Consider the following 22531-nt stretch of genomic DNA (forward strand, 5'->3'; position numbering starts at 1 on the left):
CGTCCATCCCTCTCCTCCACGGCTGCAGAAACCCTCATCCACGCCTTCATCACCTCCCCTCTGAACTACTGCAACAGCCTCCTCTATGGTTCACCCTCAATAATCACCAATAAACTCCAATACACTCAGAACTCCGCCGCCCGTCTACTCACCCATTCCCAGACCCGTGACCACATCACCCCCGTCCTTTATAAGCTTCACTGGCTCCCCATCCCCCAGAGAATCCAGTACAAAATCCTCCTCTTGACCTACTAAGCCCTCCATAACCTGGCCCCATCCTACCCGACTGACCTCCTCTCCAGACACACTGTACTCGGCAATTCAAAGCGTACTGTAACGGACGCTTTCCGGTCGGCATCAGAAATCTGTTTACAACGACAACAACAAATTTCAGAAATCAATATTCTTTTGTTCACTAATTACGTACACAATTTCAGTTTTAACCAACAATATACAGTGGGACCTCTAAATCCGAATTTAATTCGTTCCAGCGGAAGTTCGGATTGGGAAAAGTTCGGAATTAGAAACTATTTTCCTCATTAGAAATAATGGAAAGTGAATTAATCCGTTCCTGGACCCCAAAAATCCATTATCAAGACACTGTTAACTGCAAATACACATGATTCAAGGTAAAATAAGATGAGTAAATGCCCTAAATATCAAATAATAATAATAATAAAAACAAGAAATAAATGTACTAACATGAAAATAACTGCATTTACCTTAGTGGAGAGTTCTGATGGTGCATGTGGAAGCTGGAGAGGAGGAAGGAGGGAGAGGGTTTTATTGCTTGGAAGGTGAGGCACCTTCCAAGCTAACATCAGATGACTGTGCTTCTGGTGTTTGCTCTCTTTGTCTCTTAACACCACTTGTAGAGGGTTGGGGCTCACTAGGCTTGCTTTCTTTAGAGAACCACCTCTCCAAAGTTGCCTGGTGTTGGCGACTTTTCTTAATTTTTCTGAAGTGGTCAATCACATTGTCACCGAACAAGTTAATGCTCCTGTTAACCACTGCTTTATTAGGGTGCCACCTTTCAACAATGGCCTGTGTTTTAGACCAATGGAAGCACAGTTCTTTAATTTCAGCACTGGAAATGTTACCACTAGCTCCCTCTTCCTCCTCTGAATAAATTTCCACTGCCACTTCTTCTTGCTGCATCTTGTGGAGGTGCTGAAGTTCTTCTGTGGTGAGTTCCTTGTTGTGATCCTCCACTAACTCCTCCACATCCTCTTCACTCACCTCCAAGCCCATGGACTGACCCAATGCTACAATAGCAGGCACAATAGGTTCTTCAAAGCCTTCAAAATCTCGACGCTCGCGGCGGGAAATATGAACGACGCTAACGCTATGTTGGCGGTTCGGTTATAGAAATACATTCGGAATTAGGGACAAAATTTTCTCGAATTTACGGTTCGGAATTAGAGTAGTTCGAGATGAGGGGCGTTCGGAATTAGGGGTCACTACTGTATTTCCTTTTTCCTGATTTAAGTCCCTGTCATGTCGTTAAATTAACACCCAGTAGATTGACTCAGCCTGTCGTCCTTCCAAGGTTAGCGAATTAACTCTGACCTCATTCCCATCCCAAATCATTCCCATGCATATCTCAAACAAAGGTCAAACAAACTTCAAAGGTCAAACTTCAAACGAAGAAAGGTGTGGTAATAAACGTCAAATTGGGGTAACAGGCACTTTCATGAGGATGCTCGCTTTCATCTTACGAATACAAGTCTGGCCGACATCTTGCCTCTGCAAGAACTCCACATCCGGACAGATAAACGACCATTATTGAGGCTCCACATTGCAAAATGCTAACACCCTATGAATCAAATAACCGCCAACAATCCGCCCAGGAACTCCTGCCAAAACCCCACAGCCTTTCTTGGGAGGCGTGCTCTACCATGCAGCACCCCCTCTACCTAGTGCACACCTTTCGCACTTGGGCTCACTCCGCACATCCCTCCAACTGATATCAAAACCAATTAAACCCGCAAACTCCCGCCAACACAAGCCACCTCCAACGATCTTCAATTGAAATGTGGAGCACTTGCTCTCACCCCTAACCCCACAGCCTTTCTTGAAACCCCGACCGTTCTCCTTCCTCAGATGAGCGTTCTACCACATTATCTTTTCCAAACTGCCACGTCTCCAATATTTTCCCCCATCCGCCTGTGGGGCAGCTTGTCCCGCATAATCTGTCCTCAGAACCACATGCATCTTAATAACTAAACCATACCACCATCACCCGCCTGCAAACCAAAGGTCTTTATCCGGCGCATCGATCAACACAAATGCATCGATGCATCTTGCGTCTTCTAGCTGCCATTCCGCATCACATCCGTACCGTGATCTTGCAACTGCCATTCCCTATTTCTTCCGCTCTAGACAACCTCATTTACCTCATTCAGAGAGACCTCATCCACACTGTACCTCATTTAATATAGATAGGGCTTCCGGTTGGCACCGTAAATTCATTACTGTCCTGAAATCCTCCATTCGACCACGCCAATCGCCTCATTTTATATACTTCACGGTACTATCAACGTTTATTCAGCATTCCCCTTATAAATCCATCTTAAACAATGTGTTCCTTATGACATTGCATGGCAGGAGTCACAGGCCCCCACTATACTGACATGCGCACTGCACACCGCATGAAACACACGAACGTCTGACACGAACGTCCGACATCCAACAAAGTCGCAATGGCCCACAATGCATTTGGGCACACATCCTCCGAGCAACCTCATAGCAGGGTTCTCCCCCATACTCACGCATCTTTCTTGCGCCCTCTCTCCCGGTACATACTCCGTACCACTCACCACAGGTGTGCACTCTTCTGCACACGCAATCACACACTTCAATGTGCCCTCTCACACATCATTCACCCGGCACAAGCCACACCAATACCGACCGCTGAATACCACAACCATAACCTCTGTTCTCATTGACTCCCATGTCTTGTCAAGCAATGTGCTGCTTCACAATGTGTGCTACATCCTTCGGATGGACGTTAAATGTGGTGTCTTGTCCATTACATCGGTGTGACCAACATCCCAACAAACCAACTACAAACCTGCAGGTCGCTTCCCACATGGTCATGTGACCAACAAGAGTCTTATAAAGAATTTCAAATTGAACAATGGACTCCATTTAACCAGGCGGAAACACCAAGAATCCACAACTTCAAGACCGCAGCCAATTAGCAGCGGCACCCGACCAATCCATCCACAACAACCGCCCCAAACCGAGGGCCTCCCATACAGCGCACACGTGACTCGCGGCTCGCTCGGCTCCAGCCCGAATGCACAATAACTCCATACCCAAACTTCCCCGGAGCCGCACGGCAGGAACCACAGGCTCGTACCACACCGACAATAAAACCGCCAAACCATTCATTCACCTCTCGTCCCAAACAAATGAAAATCCAGACTCAATTAAACGAACATCACCACCAGGACCCTCGGATAGACGCTAAAATCGACATTCCCGGCATGGATTCCCGCACCGCAAGCAACCGATTTGCAAAACTTCACACCGAAACCCATCTACTTTGCATATTTCATGCAGACAGATAAGTTGGCCAAATACACACGTCAATGGCGAATACACACAATACACACGACAAAAATCCGATTTAAATTCAAATATGAGATCGCTGATCGACCTGACGCAACCAATTCAACGCGATGACGTCATGCCGTTTTTGGTTCGGTGCGCACTTTCGTGCTTCCATACAAATTTTAATATCCCAATATACATTCATGCATTCATTCGTATACCAGTGAGTCTCTCAGACGTCGCGCGAACACCGGATCGACTCCAACCATGCACCCCCAACTGAAACTCCCATGCCCACCTATGCAACGTACTTCGAATCATACCACGTGACTGACAAACCGGCTCGCATTTCATGCGTTTCCTTATATCCGACCAACTTGTCACTAACCACGTACAGTGCAGCGTAGATTCATGCACACGCGTCCCCTTGTACAATCTTGTTCAACAATCTTGTTCAACAATCTTGTGCAACAATCCCCATTCATTCATATTACGTCTCGCTCCATTCGAGGAAAAAGGGATTTTGGGACGGGGTGGACAGGGTGGGAAAGGGGGGGGGGGGGGGTGTTGCCTGGAGCCCGGGGACAGAGCCCAGGGCTTGGAGGGTAGGGGTTTGGTATCTACCTAACCCTACCACAGGGTCTTGATTTTCAACGAGCGGCATCGGACGCTCGTTGGCTCGCTTACCTATTTCCTTAATCGCCTTATCCTGCAATTTGTTTGCCTGCTTCCTCAGGCCTTTGAGAGGCTCGCCCGCCTTCACAGCTTTCTAACCTAACTCCTGAGAGGCTCGCCCGCCTACACAGCTCTCCGTGTGCTAACCGTATCTTACTTTTCCAGGTAACCGCCAGGTAACCTTACTCCTTATTCCCGAGAGGTCTCTCCTGCATACACGGGTTATAGCCATGCCTTTTAAACATAGAAATGCTGGGGTATTTCTGAGAGGCTCACCCGCCTTCACAGATTTATTACCCATCCTTGGAAAATTTGGTTTATCGTCGTTGCCTTATTCCCGAGAGGTTCGTCCGCCTACACGGGTTACAGCCGCCTAGTCTCACTCTTCCCTTTATATGCTAAGCGTACCTTACTTTCCCGGCGTCCTACGCCCTTATGACGCTTCTAACCTTACTTACGCTACCAATCTATTTCCTACCCTCGTGCGCCCTCTTTGGCACCTTACTCCCGTCCCGTAACGTTACCCGATGGATCCATAAACAGTCAGTTGCTCCGGAGCCCCAAACGGCTCATTCTTAAATTTTGTTTGAGGATCAGGCTCGAGCAGGGGATGGGGCAAACGGCACCTGGGCGACAGAGTGGGTTCCAATTTAGCCTAAAATCCCAGTCTATAAAAAAATAAACCCAAAGCTCACCTCACCCGGACCGAACGAACCAGCTGGGTTTTTCCACTCACTCGCGCCTGGAGCCGCGTCCCGAGTCTGCCCGAGCTGAATCCCACTCCTGACACCAATTGACCGGATTCGTTGACTTAGGACTCGAGACTGAGAGAAGGAACAACTGATATATTTATTGTATTCGTCAAACAGGCTGTGAAGAGCAAAAACGTCGAACAGAAGCTCACAAATGACCAACTCTACAACAAAATGCTCTGAAATAATTCGATCAAGCTTCACTTTATAAAGGGAATATTGGGGTGTGGCTTTAGCTCACAAGAGAAAGAGTGGGCTCATCGGTTACTTCATCCAAAGCCACTCATGGGTAAGCTTTGATGATGGCTTTCTCATAGAACCTTGGTTTCGGAAAGTACAAAGGGAGTGGATAATCGTATTTATGCCAACATAAAAGAATTTGACAAAGTCTTGTGGGAGGCTAGAAAGATACAGTTGGTCTTTCACAGAGTAAGGGATAATTCCTTATAAGGATAAAACAAGCTTAAAAGGACATAAAAGGTATAAAAGTATTAAAAGGATACAGCAATCACTCAAAACAAAACATATAATTGGTTATACTTGGTAATTGGTCAAACAGTAATAGAATACAAAGGGGGGGGGGGTCTCAAGCAAGGGGGGGGGGGATATATATATACACACTACTCACAATAAGTTAGGGATATTGGCAGGTTCTTCGGTGTGGTTGATTTTGTGTATTAATTATGTTGAAAAAAGTTGTTGGTCCTAATTCTATGGTTATTAATGAGTGTGAAAAAACACAGCATTCTTGATTTCAATACCCTAACCCTAACCCCTATAAAAACAAATAAACTCACTCCCACAATATCCCTAACTTATTGTGAGTAGTGTATATATTATATATATATATATATATATATATATATATATATATATATATATATATATATATATATATATATCTATATGCAAAGATTTGCGGTTGGGAGTATATCCAAATGACTCCATGGTAAGATCTCCAACCTTTAATTGAACAAACAATGACTCAACGTTTCGATTAACAACATGTGAAGCCACACGCCTCCGTTAATCTTCCTCAAGAGTGATAAAATCATCTCAACATCCCCTTACACGCACAGTGGGCGGGGTATATGCAAAGTGGGGTGGGCAATGCTGGACAGCCAATGAAACCGTATCACACCGCTCTCGTGAACGGAGACGTTACCGACCAAATTTAAAAATCAACCGCATATTAACAGCTCAAAATAATCCTGTAAGCAATGCTGGATTATAACGCAAGTGTTGAGAAAATGCGGAACAATCATTACATTTAATCAAAAGTTAAACTTGCAAACAATTAAATTGTAAATTAAATTAAAACTGTAAATATATTAAAGCCAAAAATTTTTAAGACAAAATAGAATTGTCACATTATCAAGATCATCACATGTGGCCGGCCCTATGCGGTAAAGGTGAATGCGGGAAGGAGGTTGGTTTTAGGGGGGGATAAAATGGGGGGGGGGGGGAACCAGAGGGGGTTGGAAGTGGAGGGGGGGGGTGTGGGAGAGGGGTGGTTTGGAGGGATTGGAGGTGGGAGGGGGCAATTTGTCCGAATAAAAACCTTGTGTGATATATTATGTGGACTCGTTGTTCAAAGTACGGAATGCCTGCTTCGTTTACACAAGAGTGGGTCAAAAGCTACCGGTAAGTCAACGACCTCTTGTGTGATCGAGGTAACAGTTTCTTCTGTGTGCCAAGCCTCCAAAACACGTCTTCTGTTTCTGTTGGGTGTGGAGCCCAAAATATCAACCCTGTCCCATAAAGGTGTGTGGCCTTCCTTAAGGCCGTGTTTGGCAATAGCAGATCTGCTAGGATAATTACATTCAAATGCTTTTTGGTGTTCAGTAATACGTTGACCTAAGGTCCTCCCGGTTTCACCCACATACTCAGCTCCACAACCACAGGGCACCACGTGTACCACCCCTGACCTATCCTTCCTCGGAAGCTTGTCCTTGACCCTCATAAGGGCTTGGCGAAGGGTGAAAACCGGTGTGAAACTCACCCTCACTCCTGCCGATTTCAAAATTCTGCCGACCCTCTGTGAAACCCCCGGTACAAAAGGGAGATATATTATATTATATATATATATATATATATATATATATATATATATATATATATATATATATATATATATATATATATATATATATACGTAGTGTGTTCAAAAAGTATCCGACCTTTATTTTTCGTGCGCAAAAAAAAAGAAGCTAGGGAGGCGTTGATTGGTGCACGTATGTAGGCGATCCTAATGCACACGCGTGAATTTTTTCCCACCTGCAGAAGCTGTCATTCGACGGCAGACCGCCGATGAGTGAGGACATGTAAGCGAGCGCCGTCGGATTTTCGTTTTTGACAAAATGACGGAAAAACTTTAACAACGCTACTGCATCAAATTTTGTGTTTTTTGGCCTCGGGGATGTTGGATGCTTCCATTGTGATGACTGCAACTTGGTTTCTGGGTCGTACCCATAAACCCAGGACTCATCGCCAGTGATCACTGTGTTGAGGAAGCTGGGATCGCTGTTCACAGTCTCCAGCATGTCCTGTGCGATCTCCAAACGGAGTTGCTTCTGCTCAATCGTTAGCAGCTTTGGTACGAACTTCGCTGAGATTCTCCTGAAGCCCAAATCCTCCTTCATAATGGAATGAACGGTGTTGAATCTTGCGGATCGTTTCCACTTGGGAATCGCCAAGCTTTACACAAAATTTGATGTAGTAGCGTTGTTCAAGTTTTTCCGTCATTTTGTCAAAAACGAAAATCCGACGGCGCTCACTTACATATATAAAATATATATATAACCATATATATATATATATATATATATATATATATATATATATATATATATGAGATATCTATATATATAATGTGATATTTCAGTTTTTTCTTTTTAATAAATTTGCAAAACTTTCTAAAATCCTGTTTTCTCTTTGTCATTATGGGGTATTGAGTGTAGATTGATGAGGGAAAAAAATGAATTTAAACGATTTCAGCATAAGGCTACAACATAACAAAATGTGAAATAAATGAAGTGGTCTGCATACTTTCGGAATGCACTGTATATATATTTATATATATATATATATATATATATATATATATATATATATACATATATATATATTATATATATATATATATATATTATATATATATATATATATATATATATATATATATATATATATAATTATATATATATATATATATATATATATATATATATATATATATATATATATATATATATATATATATATATATATATATCTATCTATAATTCCAGTAATCTCTGTACGTTTGTACGTTTGTACGTCTGTACGTCTGTTTGTCTGTGACCGCTGTTTCTCGACAACCACGGGTCCGAAATACTTTTAACTTGCCAGGTATATTGCTGGGGACCCGAGGATGTGCCTTTTCAAGGTTTCATATTAATCGGACAATTACTTACCGAGCTATGTCCAAAAAACGATTCAACCAATCAGAGAGCAGCGAACTATCGCGTGTGCCGAACGTGGCGGACACACTCTGCCTCGGATGGCACATTTGAGAGCGTATTCATTTATTTCACGTTTGCAAACTATGTTGGCGTTAAACTATGTTTTAAAACTAATAAAAACGAATTTGCGATTCATTCGCTTTCCTGCGCGTTTGTGCACGCGATGGCGATTTCTTTACCAAACTCCGGAAGCCGTTCGCTTTGGACCAAACCATTTCATGTAAATAGAGGGGGGGGATTGTCACTGTACTCGCAAGCCGTTCGCTTTGGACCAAACCATTTCATGTAAATAGAGGGGGGGGATATAATTTTAGATATAGATATAGTACGGGCAATGCCCTAGTATCTATAATTCCAGTAATCTCTGTGTGTATGTATGTATGTATGTATGTATGTATGTATGTCTGTTTGTCTGTGACCGCTGTTTCTCGACAACTACCGGTCCGATATACTTTAAACTTGCCAGGTATATTGCTGGGGACCCGAGGATGTGCCTTTTCAAGGTTTCATATTAATCGGAGAAGTAGTTACCGAGCTATGTCCAAAAAACGATTCAACCAATCAGAGAGCAGCGAGCTATCACGTGTGCCGAACGTGGCGAACAGACTCTGCCTCGGACGGCACATTTGAGAGCGTATTCATTTATTTCACGTTGGCAAACTATGTTGGCGTTCAACTATGTTTTAAAACTAATTAAAACTAATTTGCGATTCATCGTAACTGCGATATGCGACCTTCCGGACAGTGAAGACTGCACTTCCGGCAGCCAATCACAGAACGCGTTGTTGCGGAGGCGTGGCCGATGTGAGAGCGAGCCGAGCCGAGCGCGTGCGCCATTACGGTTCGTAATTCGATTTCTTCCGGAGAAAATAATAATTTCTCGATTTCTTATGCGCATTATTTCTCCCAATTCAGTCAGAGCGAAGGGCGGAAGCGAAGAGCGTTGTTTTTTTTGTTTACGGGCGTACGGGCGTACGGGCGGGGTAGAGCGTACGGGTAGCGTTTTTTTTTTTTTTTTGGCAAGGAACGGGCACCCACGTACGGGCATGCCCTAGTATATAAAATGGTATCTGTAATCTGGTTCTCCAACCTAATGAGCGGACAACATGACGTCATCGCCATGCACGTCCGCCTTGCCTGCAAAGTTCCAGAGGAACCATCTAGCAGTGCGTCATTACGGATTATAAATACAGATACTGTCACAAGTGCATGCAAAACTCACAGTTACTGACCTGGTTTCGCCCTTGTTGGGGCTTCATCAGGGCAACGCAGTGAGGCTTTCCATACACTTGTAACTTTGTGACCCTTTCGGTTTTTATATCAGTCACTATGCGACCTTCATATCATCAGTGGAGAACCGCCAGCAAGGTGTCCCATACAGCTGCTGCTGCACCTTGCTGGGAGCGATACGCACCGCCTGCCACGCGGTGACGTTATCTCTGGTATCCACTCATCATATGGAGTCGACCTGGTTGCGGTTGGGAGTTACTAATAATGGTATCTGTAATCTGGTTCTCCAACCTAATGAGCGGACAACATGACGTCATCGCCATGCACGTCCGCCTTGCCTGCAAAGTTCCAGAGGAACCATCTAGCAGTGCGTCATTACGGATTATAAATACAGATACTGTCACAAGTGCATGCAAAACTCACAGTTATAATCCGTAATGACGCACTGCTAGATGGTTCCTCTGGAACTTTGCAGGCAAGGCGGACGTGCATGGCGATGACGTCATGTTGTCCGCTCATTAGGTTGGAGAACCAGATTACAGATACCATTATTAGTAACTCCCAACCGCAACCAGGTCGACTCCATATGATGAGTGGATACCAGAGATAACGTCACCGCGTGGCAGGCGGTGCGTATCGCTCCCAGCAAGGTGCAGCAGCAGCTGTATGGGACACCTTGCTGGCGGTTCTCCACTGATGATATGAAGGTCGCATAGTGACTGATATATATATATATATATATATATATATATATATATATATATATATATATATATATATATATATATATATATATATATATATATATATATATATATATATATATATATATATATATATATATATATATATATATATATATATATATATATATATATATATATATATATATATATATATATATATATATATATATATATATATATATATATATATATATATATATATATATATATATATATATACAGTGGGGAGAACAAGTATTTGATACACTGCCGATTTTGCAGGTTTTCCCACTTACAAAGCACGTCAAGGTCTGTAATTTTTATCATAGGTACACTTCAACTGTGGAAGACGGAATCTAAAACAAAAATCCTGAAAATCACATTGTATGATTTTTAAGTAATTAATTTGCATTTTATTGCATGAAATAAGTATTTGATACATCAGAAAAACAGAACTTAATATTTGGTACAGAAACCTTTGTTTGCAATTACAGAGATCAGACGTTTCCTGTAGTTCTTAACCAGGTTTGCACACACTGCAGCAGGGATTTTGGCCCACTCCTCCATACAGATCTTCACCAGATCCTTCAGGTTTCGGGGCTGTCGCTGCGCAACACAGACTTTCAGCTCCCTCCAAAGATTTTCTATTGGGTTCAGGTCTGGAGACTGGCTAGGCCACTCCAGGACCTTGAGATGCTTCGTACGGAGCCACTCCTTAGTTGCCCTGGCTGTGTGTTTCGGGTCGTTGTCATGCTGGAAGACCCAGCCACGCCCCATCTTCAATGCTCTTATTGAGGGAAGGAGATTGTTGGCCAAGATCTCGCGATACATGGCCCCATCCATCCTCCCCTCAATACGGTGCAGTCGTCCTGTCCCCTTTGCAGAAAAGCATCCCCAAAGAATGATGTTTCCACCTCCATGCTTCATGGTTGGGATGGTGTTCTTGGGGTTGTACTCATCCTTCTTCTTCCTCCAAACACGGCGAGTGGAGTTTAAACCAAAAAGCTCTATTTTGGTCTCATCAGACCACATGACCTTCTCCCATTCCTCCTCTGGATCATCCAGATGGTCATTGGCAAACTTCAGACGGGCCTGGACATGCGCTGGCTTGAGCAGAGGGACCTTGCGTGCGCTGCAGGATTTTAATCCATGACGGCGTAGTGTGTTACTTATGGTTTTCTTTGATACTGTGGTCCCAGCTCTCTTCAGGTCATTGACCAGGTCCTGCCGTGTAGTTCTGGGCTGATCCCTCACCTTTCTCATGATCATTGAGGCTCCACGAGGTGAGATCTTGCATGGAGCCCCAGACCGAGGGAGATTGACTGTCATCTTGAACTTCTTCCATTTTCTAATAATTGCGCCAACAGTTGTTGCCTTCTCACCAAGCTGCTTGCCTATTGTCCTGTAGCCCATCCCAGCCTTGTGCAAGTCTACAAATTTGTCCCTGATGTCCTTAGACAGCTCTCTGGTCTTGCCCATTGTGGAGAGGTTGGAGTCTGATTGATTGAGTGTGGACAGGTCTGGAGACGGCTTTGCGGTCGGTCTTTGTGGTCGGAGACGGTCTGGAGACGTCTTTTATGCAGATAACGAGTTCAAACAGGTGCAGTTAATACAGGTAATGAGTGGAGAATGGGAGGGCTTCTTAAAGAAAAAACTAACAGGTCTGTGAGAGCCGGAATTCTTACTGGTTGGTAGGTGATCAAATACTTATTTCATGCAATAAAATGCAAATTAATTACTTAAAAATCATACAATGTGATTTTCAGGATTTTTGTTTTAGATTCCGTCTTCCACAGTTGAAGTGTACCTATGATAAAAATTACAGACCTTTACGTGCTTTGTAAGTGGGAAAACCTGCAAAATCGGCAGTGTATCAAATACTTGTTCTCCCCACTGTATATATATATATATATATATATATATATATATATATATATATATATATATATATATATTATATATATATATATATGTGTGTATATACAGTTATGTGAAAAAGTAAGTACACCCCATTTAAAGTTTTTGACTTTTTCAACATATTTCAACATACAGCTATTTGATCTTCATTTCAACAATATTGATAGATAAAGGTGATATAATATAACAAATATCATGAAACATTTACATTTTGTAGTCCATTGTATAATTTAAATAAACATAAATGCAAATCAAAGTGAATCCAAGTTTGGCGGATGCCAGGAGAACGCTCCCTGCCTGAATGCATAGTGCCAACTGTAAAGTTTGGTGGAGGAGGAATAATGGTCTGGGGCTATTTTTCATGGTTCAGGCTTGGCCCCTTCGTTCCAGTGAAGATAAATCTTAATGCTACAGCATACAATGACATTCTAGACGATTGTGTGCTTCCAACTTTGTGGCAACAGTTTGGGGGAGGGCCTTTCCTGTTTCAGCATGACAATTCCCCCGTGCACAAAGCGAAGTCCATACAAAAATGGTTTGTCAAGATCAGTGTGGATGAACTTGACTGGCCTACACATAGCCCTGACCTCAACCTCATCTAACACCTTTGGGATGAATTGGAATGCCGGATGCGAGCCAGGCCTAATCGCACAACATCAGTGCCCGACCTCACTAATTCTCTTGTGGCTGAATGGAAGCAAATCCCCGCAACAATGTTCAAACATCCAGTGGAAAGCCTTCCCAGAAGAGTGGATGCTGTTATAGCAGCAAAAGGGGGACCAACTCCATATTAATGCCCTTGATTTTGGAATGAATGTTCGACGAGCACATACGGGTGTGATTTTCGGGTGTCCACATACTTTTGGCCATGTAGTATGGCTGAGTCGGGATTCTAACCCAGGCTAGACAGCTCAAACGCTGGTGTACACACCTCTATGATGTCTTGCCAGCCCAGCATGAGAGTAAATGTAGTTATAACAACATTTGCAGTGCATGTTACATTTTGGGGATATTATTAGATCCCTTGTTTCTCTGAAATGAATTTTATGCCATTGCATGTTATTTTTTTTACAGTTTGAGTCTTCGTGTGGGAGCATACATGATAGGTTTACACCATTTATTTGATCTTTCAGGCCAAGGTGCAATGTACAACCAAAGTTGAAATCAAGGAGAGATCAGAAGAAAACGAAGAGGATAAAGCACTATTAGAAAATGGACAAATTGGCTCCTTTATGAAAGAGAAGAATGCAGGTGAGCTTAGGTATGAGTAATAACTAATGCAAAAGTATCTTTATGACCTGGCACCATGGATGGTCAGAAGTCACAAAAATGTTTTTTTTTTCATGAACATGGTCTAAGATTTATGAGGATCTGCAACGCACATTGTGCACACTAATGCAGACAAATATAGGAAACAACACTGGACTTGTCCAGACAAACAGCCGCTGAATTTGAGGAAAGTGAGCACTCATGGTGCTGGCTACAGAGCAGTCGGTTCTTCGGCCGAACGGACAGAGCAGTCGGTTCTTCGGCCGAACGGACAGAGCAGTCGGTTCTTCAGCCGAACGGACAGAGCAGTCGGTTCTTCGACCGAACGGACAGAGCAGTCGGTTCTTCGAACGAACGGACAGAGCAGTCGGTTCTTCGACTGAACAGACAGAGCAGTCGGTTCTTCGACTGAACGGACAGAGCAGTCGGTTCTTCGACCGAACGGACAGAGCAGTCGGTTCTTCGACCGAACGGACAGAGCAGTCGGTTCTTCGACCGAACGGACAGAGCAGTCGGTTCTTCGACCGAACGGACAGAGCAGTCGGTTCTTCAACCGAACGGACAAACGGTTCTTCGGCCGAATGGACAGAGCAGTCGGTTCTTCGACCGAACGGACAGAGCAGTCGGTTCTTCGACCGAACGGACAGAGCAGTCGGTTCTTCGACCGAACGGACAGAGCAGTCGGTTCTTCGACCGAACGGACAGAGCAGTCGGTTCTTCGACCCCAACGGACAGAGCAGTCGGTTCTTCGACCCAACGGACAGAGCAGTCGGTTCTTCGACCCAACGGACAGAGCAGTCGGTTCTTCGACCCAACGGACAGAGCAGTCGGTTCTTCGACCCAACGGACAGAGCAGTCGGTTATTCGACCCAACGGACAGAGCAGTCGGTTATTCGACCCAACGGACAGAGCAGTCGGTTCTTCGACCCAACGGACAGAGCAGTCGGTTTTTCGACCCAACGGACAGAGCAGTCGGTTCTTCGACCCAACGGACAGAGCAGTCGGTTCTTCGACCCAACGGACAGAGCAGTCGGTTCTTTGACCCAACGGACAGAGCAGTCGGTTCTTCGACCCAACGGACAGAGCAGTCGGTTCTTCGACCCAACGGACAGAGCAGTCGGTTCTTCGACCCAACGGACAGAGCAGTCGGTTCTTCGACCCAACGGACAGAGCAGTCGGTTCTTCGACCCAACGGACAGAGCAGTCGGTTCTTCGACCCAACGGTCAGAGCAGTCGGTTCTTCGACCGAACGGACAGAGCAGTCGGTTCTTCGACCCAACGGACAGAGCAGTCGGTTCTTCGACCCAACGGACAGAGCAGTCGGTTCTTCGACCCAACGGACAGAGCAGTCGGTTCTTCGACCCAACGGACAGAGCAGTCGGTTCTTCGACCCAACGGACAGAGCAGTCGGTTCTTCGACCCAACGGACAGAGCAGTCGGTTCTTCGACCCAACGGACAGAGCAGTCGGTTCTTCGACCCAACGGACGGAGCAGTCGGCTCTTCGGCCGAACGGACGGAGCAGCCGGCTCTTCGGCCGAACGGACGGAGCAGTCGGCTCTTCTTACAACATAATGCAGTATTTCCAAAATCATTTAACAGTTTTTTGTTATATTTCCAATAGTCCGTGGGCTGAGTAGGGTTTACATGCACCCCCCCCCCCCCCACAACTTAACTTCCCGGGTATGTCCATGTACCCCCCACCTTAGGGGTTAGGAAAAACCATGTTAACAGAAAAAAAAACTCATTCCCAAGGTACCTCCCACGCATATTTTGATGTTACCCCCCCCTGTGTCAATGATTTCCGAAAATTAGGGGTAGGCGAAATTCAAATGGCCATAACTTTTTACCTAGTCATCCTATGGTTGCATATGACCCCTCAAAATGTTTGTCCTGGGACACTCTTTACAATGATATGTGTATATGCAAATGAGATCACTAATGAGGTCACCAGAGGTCAAACTATGAGGGAATGAGTTTTTTTCTGTTAACATGGTTTTTCCTAACCCCTAGGGTGGGGGGTACATGGACATACCCGGGAAGTTAAGTTGTGGGGGGGGGGGGGGTGCATGTAAACCCTACTCAGCCCACGGACTACAAGTATTATGGTAAAATTCAAATTTTCTTGAACATGTTAAAAGTAGAATTGGCAATGAGACTTTCATGTAAAATGACTGATTGATGAATATTATTACAAGCTGGAGGAGTTGGAAGTTGTGCCATTTGATTTGTTTTTTGTTTTTGTATGTAGTTTATTAACGTAAATTTTGCTTTTTTGAACCTCCATACATTTGCTGTATAAATATTACAGCGTACCTGTTTCATATGTGTTGTCTTTTGTTTGGATTTTACCATGATAGTTTCACAAAAACCAAAGGCCCTTTGATCAATCGATGTACAACAAGCAGAACTGGTTTGAGTCCAAACTTGTTTGTTGACATGATGAAACACAAGCAATACATAAATACATTGACACAGCACTGCACGTATCACGGATTGTCATCGTACACTCACAAAGACTCACAAAGACTCTCAACAAAGTTTCAAACTCACTCAACGCACACTCACAAAGAACCTGTGAAGACTTCTTTTTTTTTTTAGAGCGCAAGTGCCTTTTATTGAATGGAGAGGGGCAGATCAGGCTCGTACTGACTTGATTGAAGCACAAGCACAGCAGACCATCACCAAGTGCATCCCTGGCAAAAGAGAAAGCAGTGTCACTTGGGAGGCACTTCGCTCCCCTTCCTCTCTTCCCTTCATCCCCCCACCCACATAACCCTGCACGATTTGGTGTCATCTTTCCTCCAGTGGTTCAGAAGTTGCCACGTGACTCGGGTTAGTAGTAGTGCTGCATCATGCCGTTGATTGGAGTCAAATGGAGAGCTGCATTGCTACAGCCGTAGGGAGAGCCACCCAGAACCCCACTGCAAAGGATGCAGTTGACAGGCAGCGATGTCAAGACCGCCGGCCCACTCATCGGCTGGAAGAGGGGAGAAGGGAGCGATATAATGCCCAGCCCATAGGTGGTGCCTCATATAAATGACCCTCTCAGGATCTGTATGTATATATAAACATATATATACAGTCACGTGAAAAAGAAAGTACACCCCATGTAAAGTTTTGACTTTTTCAACATATTTCAACACACAGCTATTTGATCTTCATTTCAACAATATTGACAAAAATAAATTTTAAAAAACCACCTATTTTCCCCCGCAAAGCGGGAGTTGGCCTTTTTCAGGCACCATGGCTGTTGTTGTTTTTGTTGGTCCCCTTTTTTGAAGCAATGTTTTACGGCCGGATGCCCTTCCTGCCGCCAACCCTGTTTGTCGCCTTTTACGACAAACAGGGAATTACCAGTGAACTGGTACTCAATTAGCCGACCTCGGAAGGATGACAGGCTGAGTCAACCCCCCTGGCGTTAATTCAGCGATTGACCGGGATTCGAACCCAGGATCCTCGGATCCTAAGCTGGCACCCTAGCCGCTAAACCAACACCAGCAGCTAAAGGTGATACAACATAACAAATATCATGAAACATTTACATTTTGTAGTCCATTGTATAATTTAAATAAACATAAATGCAAATTTCGTATGTGGAAAAAGTAAGTACACCCTTGGCTCTAATCGGTGGTATTGCCCCCTTTGGCAGAAACAACCTCAAGTAGGCGTTTCTTATAACTGTCTACCAGTCTCTGACATCGACTGGGAGAAATTTTTGCCCACTCCTCCATGCAGAATTCCTTCAGCTGTGCGATGTTTGAGGGGTTTCTTGCATGTACAGCTCGTTTCAAATCCCCCCACAACATCTCGATGGGATCTAGATCCGGGCTTTGACTTGGCCATTCCAGAACCCTCCATTTCTTTCTTTTCAGCCATTCCTTGGTGGATTTATTGGTATGTTTAGGGTCATTGTCATGTTGCAAAGGTCCACCTTCGGTTGAGCTTAAACTTGCTGACAGATGGCCTCACATTATCCTCAAGTACCCTCTGGTACAATGAAGAATTCATAGTGGATTCTATGATGGTGAGCTGCCCAGGCCCTGATGCATCAAAGCTGCCCCAAACCGTAATACTTCCACCACCATGCTTTGCAGTTGGTATCAGGTTCTTGTGGTCAAATGCTGTCTTTGGTTTTCGCCAAAGATGTCTTCTGGTACTGTGGCCAAATAGTTCTACCTTTGACTCATCTGTCCAGAGCACATTCTTCCAGAAGTGCTGGTCTTTGCCTAGGTGTTCATTGGCAAACTTTAGTCTTGCCCTGATGTTCTGTCTGGACAGCAAAGGTTTCCTTGTAGTACACCTCACATGTAGATCAAATTTGTGCAGCCTCTTTCTAATAGTAGACTCGTGCACTTTGACATCAACAGTGGCAAAAGCTACCTGTAGGTCCCGTGATGACATTCTGGGGTTCTTAGAGACCTCTTTCAGCATCTTGCGGTCTGCTCTCGGGCTGAACTTGCTGGGGCGGCCTGGCCTGAACAAGTTGGCAGTTGTTTGGAATCTTCTCCACTTGTAGATGATCTTCCGGGCAGTCGAATGATTGATTTCAAATTGTTTGGACATCTTTTTAAATCCCTTCCCAGACTCGTAGGCATCTATAACCTTCTTTCTGAAGGCCTCAGAGAGCTCTTTTGATCTAGGCATGGTGACGCCGCACACTTCAACAACAAAGAGCAAACCAAACTAAATGTCTGAGGTTTAAATAAGACAGGTTCCTCCAAGATCCTCTCAAACTATGTTCTAATCATTTGCACCTGAGCTGGTGCACCTGATTCTAATTTTAGGTATTTGAAGGAGTGATAAATGTAGGGGTGTACTTACTTTTTCTACATGCGAAATTTGCATTTATGTTTATTTAAATTATACAATGGACTACAAAATGTAAATGTTTCATGATATTTGTTATATTATATCACCTTTATCTATCAATGTTGTTGAAATGAAGATCAAATAGCTGTATGTTGAAATATGTTGAAATATATATATATTGTTGTTTGAAATATATACTGTATATTGTTTCACGTGAGTATATATATATATATATATATATATATATATATATATATATATATATATATATATATATATATATATATATATATATATATGTTTGTATGTATGTATGTATGTATGTATGTATATATATATATATATATATATATATATATATATATATATATATATATATATATATATATATGTTGGATTGAGACTTAGAACTTGGGACTCAGAAGACTCAGAGAAAAGGAGCAACGGATATATTTATTGGAACTCGAGTACTCAAGCTTGAGGACAGCAAAGTTGCATTGAAACTCACAAGGAATGACCAACAGTACAACAAGATGCTCTGAAATAATTCAATTAACATTGCTTTATATAAAGAAAGTCAGGGGTGGAGTTAGCTCACAAGACACAGAGACAGAATGGGCTCATTGGGCCTCCCACCATAGTCCCATCCTGTTGTTCAGTTAATTAAAGGAAGTTCATCCAAGGCCAGTCATGGGTTAGCTCTGATAAGGAGATGGTCAGCATTATGTGGCAACATGTTTACAACTTTCTGTATAGCAGCTGGCTTGGGAAAGTACAAAGGGGAGTGGACACTCATAAAACTGTCAACTTGCAAGATAATGGCAGAGTCAGGAGAAAGGCAAAGAGAGATAAGAGTTGCCTCCAAGGCCTGAAAAGGGGAACTAGAGATTGTGCCCACGCAGGCCAGAGCACACAGGCAGAGAACTCCTTATTAGGATATTACACATCCTCAATGCAGTAGAAAGAACTCAGTATCATAAAAAAGTACAGTAGCAAGTCAAAACAAAACATATAATTGGTTATACTTGGTAATTGGTAAAGCAGCAAGGATATACAAAGGGGGAGGGGCATTACAGCTCCCTACATACCGCCCTTTTGGATCTAAGATACAAAGTTATCTACGAGCCAATCAAAGGCCTTTATTTCAAACAAAAACAGAAAAATCATTCAACATATCACGCGAAGGCAGCCCCGTAAGAATGTCCCGTACCAAAGCACCACACAAACTCAGTAGGATGATTCGCGTCTGTATGTGAGTATGCAATGTAAGGCCGTAAAAGCAGAGTGATCAAATGGCACACAAAATCCACCAAAAGAGGTGGGAGAGAGAGAGAGTGTAACTAAACGTAACGTACCACACGAATGCAGCCCAGTGAGCATGTCCCGTACCCAGTACCGCACAACGAACCCAGCAGGCTGATCCGCGGGTGTGTGGGTGCAAGTGGGTGTAAGTGGATGTATGATGTATGTAAGTCGGGTGTAGATGGGTGTATGAGGTGAGACCGTAGAGACATGAAGATCGAATAGCGCGCCAAATCCACAACGAAGACCTCTGGTTCCACCGGGGTCCACACCCAGGAAGATCTCCGACCCACCCTTGGTCCACAGAGGTGCAGCCGGACTCCTCCCCAACTGGAGCTCGCCCAGGCTTCCCCAAGTGAAATCCTTGTAGATCTTCAGCGCTCAATCGATATTCATGTTCATGAGGTCTCTTACGTGCTGGTGATCTGGGGAAGACACAACATCGTCAGTATCAGGTGGCTCAAACCTATGGCCATAAAACAAAGCATAACGATCCAAAGGTGGGAGAGAAACTTCCTTTGGGTCAAAGTCGAGATCGTCCGAGGCGATGCTGCTTGCTTCGCTGTTATTCAAGGGCGAATCTCCAAAACAATCAGACTCGGAACTCAGAGTATTTTCACGATCGAGTTCCTCTCCATCCGGGCTTGGGTTCACAGCTGGGTCCAAATCCCGAACTGGGTCAGTGGCGTTTGACTCACTGTGGGCTTGTGAGACATAAAGGTGAGCTCGTGAAACATGGAGAGGCAGAGCCTGCATTGAAACATAAACATCAGCCGGGGACCCTCGCAAGTGGCCCACATCATCATTGGTAACATCATCAGTAACATTATTCTCAGGTGGCGTAGGCCTGCGGAGTGGACGGCCCATAGTCATAGCCACGGCATGGCATATCGTGAAGAAACGAGAGGAATCCTTCAGGAAATCGTCGATTTATTCTTCCGACGTGTCGGGGCCCAGTTTAAACGGCCTTCTGGTAGCCTGAAATGCTTCGAGGTCCGCATAAGTGTACTCGACATCATTATCGGTAATATCAACAATGGAAGAACAATCTTCGGAAGCGGAGATCTCATTGTCGCGGCCCAGGGACTCGTTCAGGTCGTCGTCCCAGGATCCGCGATTGGCAGTTGAGTTGACAGCTGGTGTGTCATCCGGACCCGCGATCCGCTGGTCGATCATCACCATGGCCTTTTCCGGTGTCGTCTTCAGTGTCCATCCTGTGGTAAACTTTCTCGCACACGCAAGGACTAAAGCCTTGATTAGTACACAACAAACCACTAGTCCAAGGACTATTGCCAAGGCGGTCAATATCCACTTTACTATCGTCCCTGTCCATCCTTTAAACCAGTCGGTAAGCCACTGGTGGGAGGCTTCCCGATCCATGCGATCCTTTGTCAATATGTGAGCACTTTCTCTTAACCTTATAATAGCAGCACTGACCCCTTGTGAAGGGTCAGGAATAAAAGTACAACATTTACCCTTAATTATCCCACATACCCCTCCTCGTTCTGCCAGTAGCATATCTAACGCAACCCTATTTTGCATAACCATTGTACGCAGGTGGACAACCGTGTCCAACATTTCGTCGTGTGCTGTAGCGGTGTCGTTGGCCACCCTTTCTAAGATTAACGCAATTTTGTCAATGCGGTAACTGTTCATGACCGTCCCAGCCCATGGGAAGAAGAAGCTAACAGCTTTCTCCCAATCAGCGCCGTGTAAAGTAGTGGTGTCGTCGTCGTGCCAATAGGTGCTTCGTTGTGTCCTTATGAGTGTGGTGGTATTATGCAAGTGCTGTCGCATTTCCATCTCTGGGAAAACTGATCCTAAATAGCAAATTCCTCCCCAATTATCAGGTAAATACGGGTAAGCTTTATTCCCGCATACAAACATGGTCCCGTGCGGAGCCACCAAATGGGTGGTCATGCAAGTGAGAAGGCCTGGGATAGTGTTTGTCCCGTTTTCCCCTTTCCATGCCAACTGGAGGTGTGTGAGGTTATGCAAGGGCGAGCTTGTAACGTTCACTAGCAGCGTGTGTTTCCCTTTTCTCGGGTCCGCGGGAAGGGTATCTCTACACACGGATTTGCCTACCATTACTTGGCCCTTTCCTTCTAAGCAGAGGGCCCCCCATGCCGGCTTGACCCAAACCGGCGCCGGACGTTCCTCAAAGTGTCGGGACAGAATTGGAGGGGAGTACTGGAAAACTCGTTTACACGCGGTTTCATCAGAACCTTGGCTTGTCAGAGTTGTACTAATGCATTTGGTATCTAGTGGCTTCGAGCACAAATCATTGAGTGATAGGGGTAACACTACCATTGGTATGCCTGCTGTGCTGGTGCGGGGAAGGTGCATACACATCCAACACTGTGTCCTATTCTGTACTGTGGCCATATGCCGTGCGTCCTTCCAGTATGTGTTCTCCTCTGGCTTCCTTCTTACTTCCTGGGCAGGAGGGGGTTTAATAACGTAGGCGGCACAACTAGGCCGGAATTGGTGTTGGGTCTCTCCCCTCTTTTTGTTCCTTCTAATCAGCGTGCGCGGGGGCCATATTCCACATTCAAGTATTATCGTGGTGTGTGGGCCGACGAGGGCATGCGACAGTAGGAGAGTAGTATTGTCGATGCCCGTGCCCCATTGATATCCTGCGGCGGCGTGACTATTCACGGTCCCAGTAAACCTTCCATTTTTCACCTTTCTAACCTTAGTTAAGACTATGCGTGGGGTTGTCATGCGTGCCTGTGGTGTCCCATTGTGTACCACCATGGCTTCCATCCATCTTACAGATAACCACTTGAA

At 44.5% G+C, this 22531-nt stretch overlaps 1 protein-coding gene across 2 annotated transcripts in view; it reads left to right on the forward strand.

Annotated features, from left to right (window-relative positions):
• The window catches only part of LOC137438561 (transcription factor E2F3-like), a 158930-nt gene that overhangs the window by 72241 nt on the left and 64158 nt on the right, over positions 1 to 22531 (forward strand). For both annotated transcript variants that reach the window (XM_068133707.2, XM_078767043.1), the window contains one exon: positions 13494 to 13611. In XM_068133707.2, coding sequence (XP_067989808.2) covers positions 13494 to 13611 — 118 coding nt within the window. The remainder of the gene's footprint in view (positions 1 to 13493; positions 13612 to 22531) is intronic.

The sequence above is a fragment of the Myxine glutinosa genome, chromosome 13, assembly GCF_964187855.1.
Source record: "Myxine glutinosa chromosome 13, kmMyxGlut1.1, whole genome shotgun sequence".
Taxonomy (NCBI): domain Eukaryota; kingdom Metazoa; phylum Chordata; class Myxini; order Myxiniformes; family Myxinidae; genus Myxine; species Myxine glutinosa.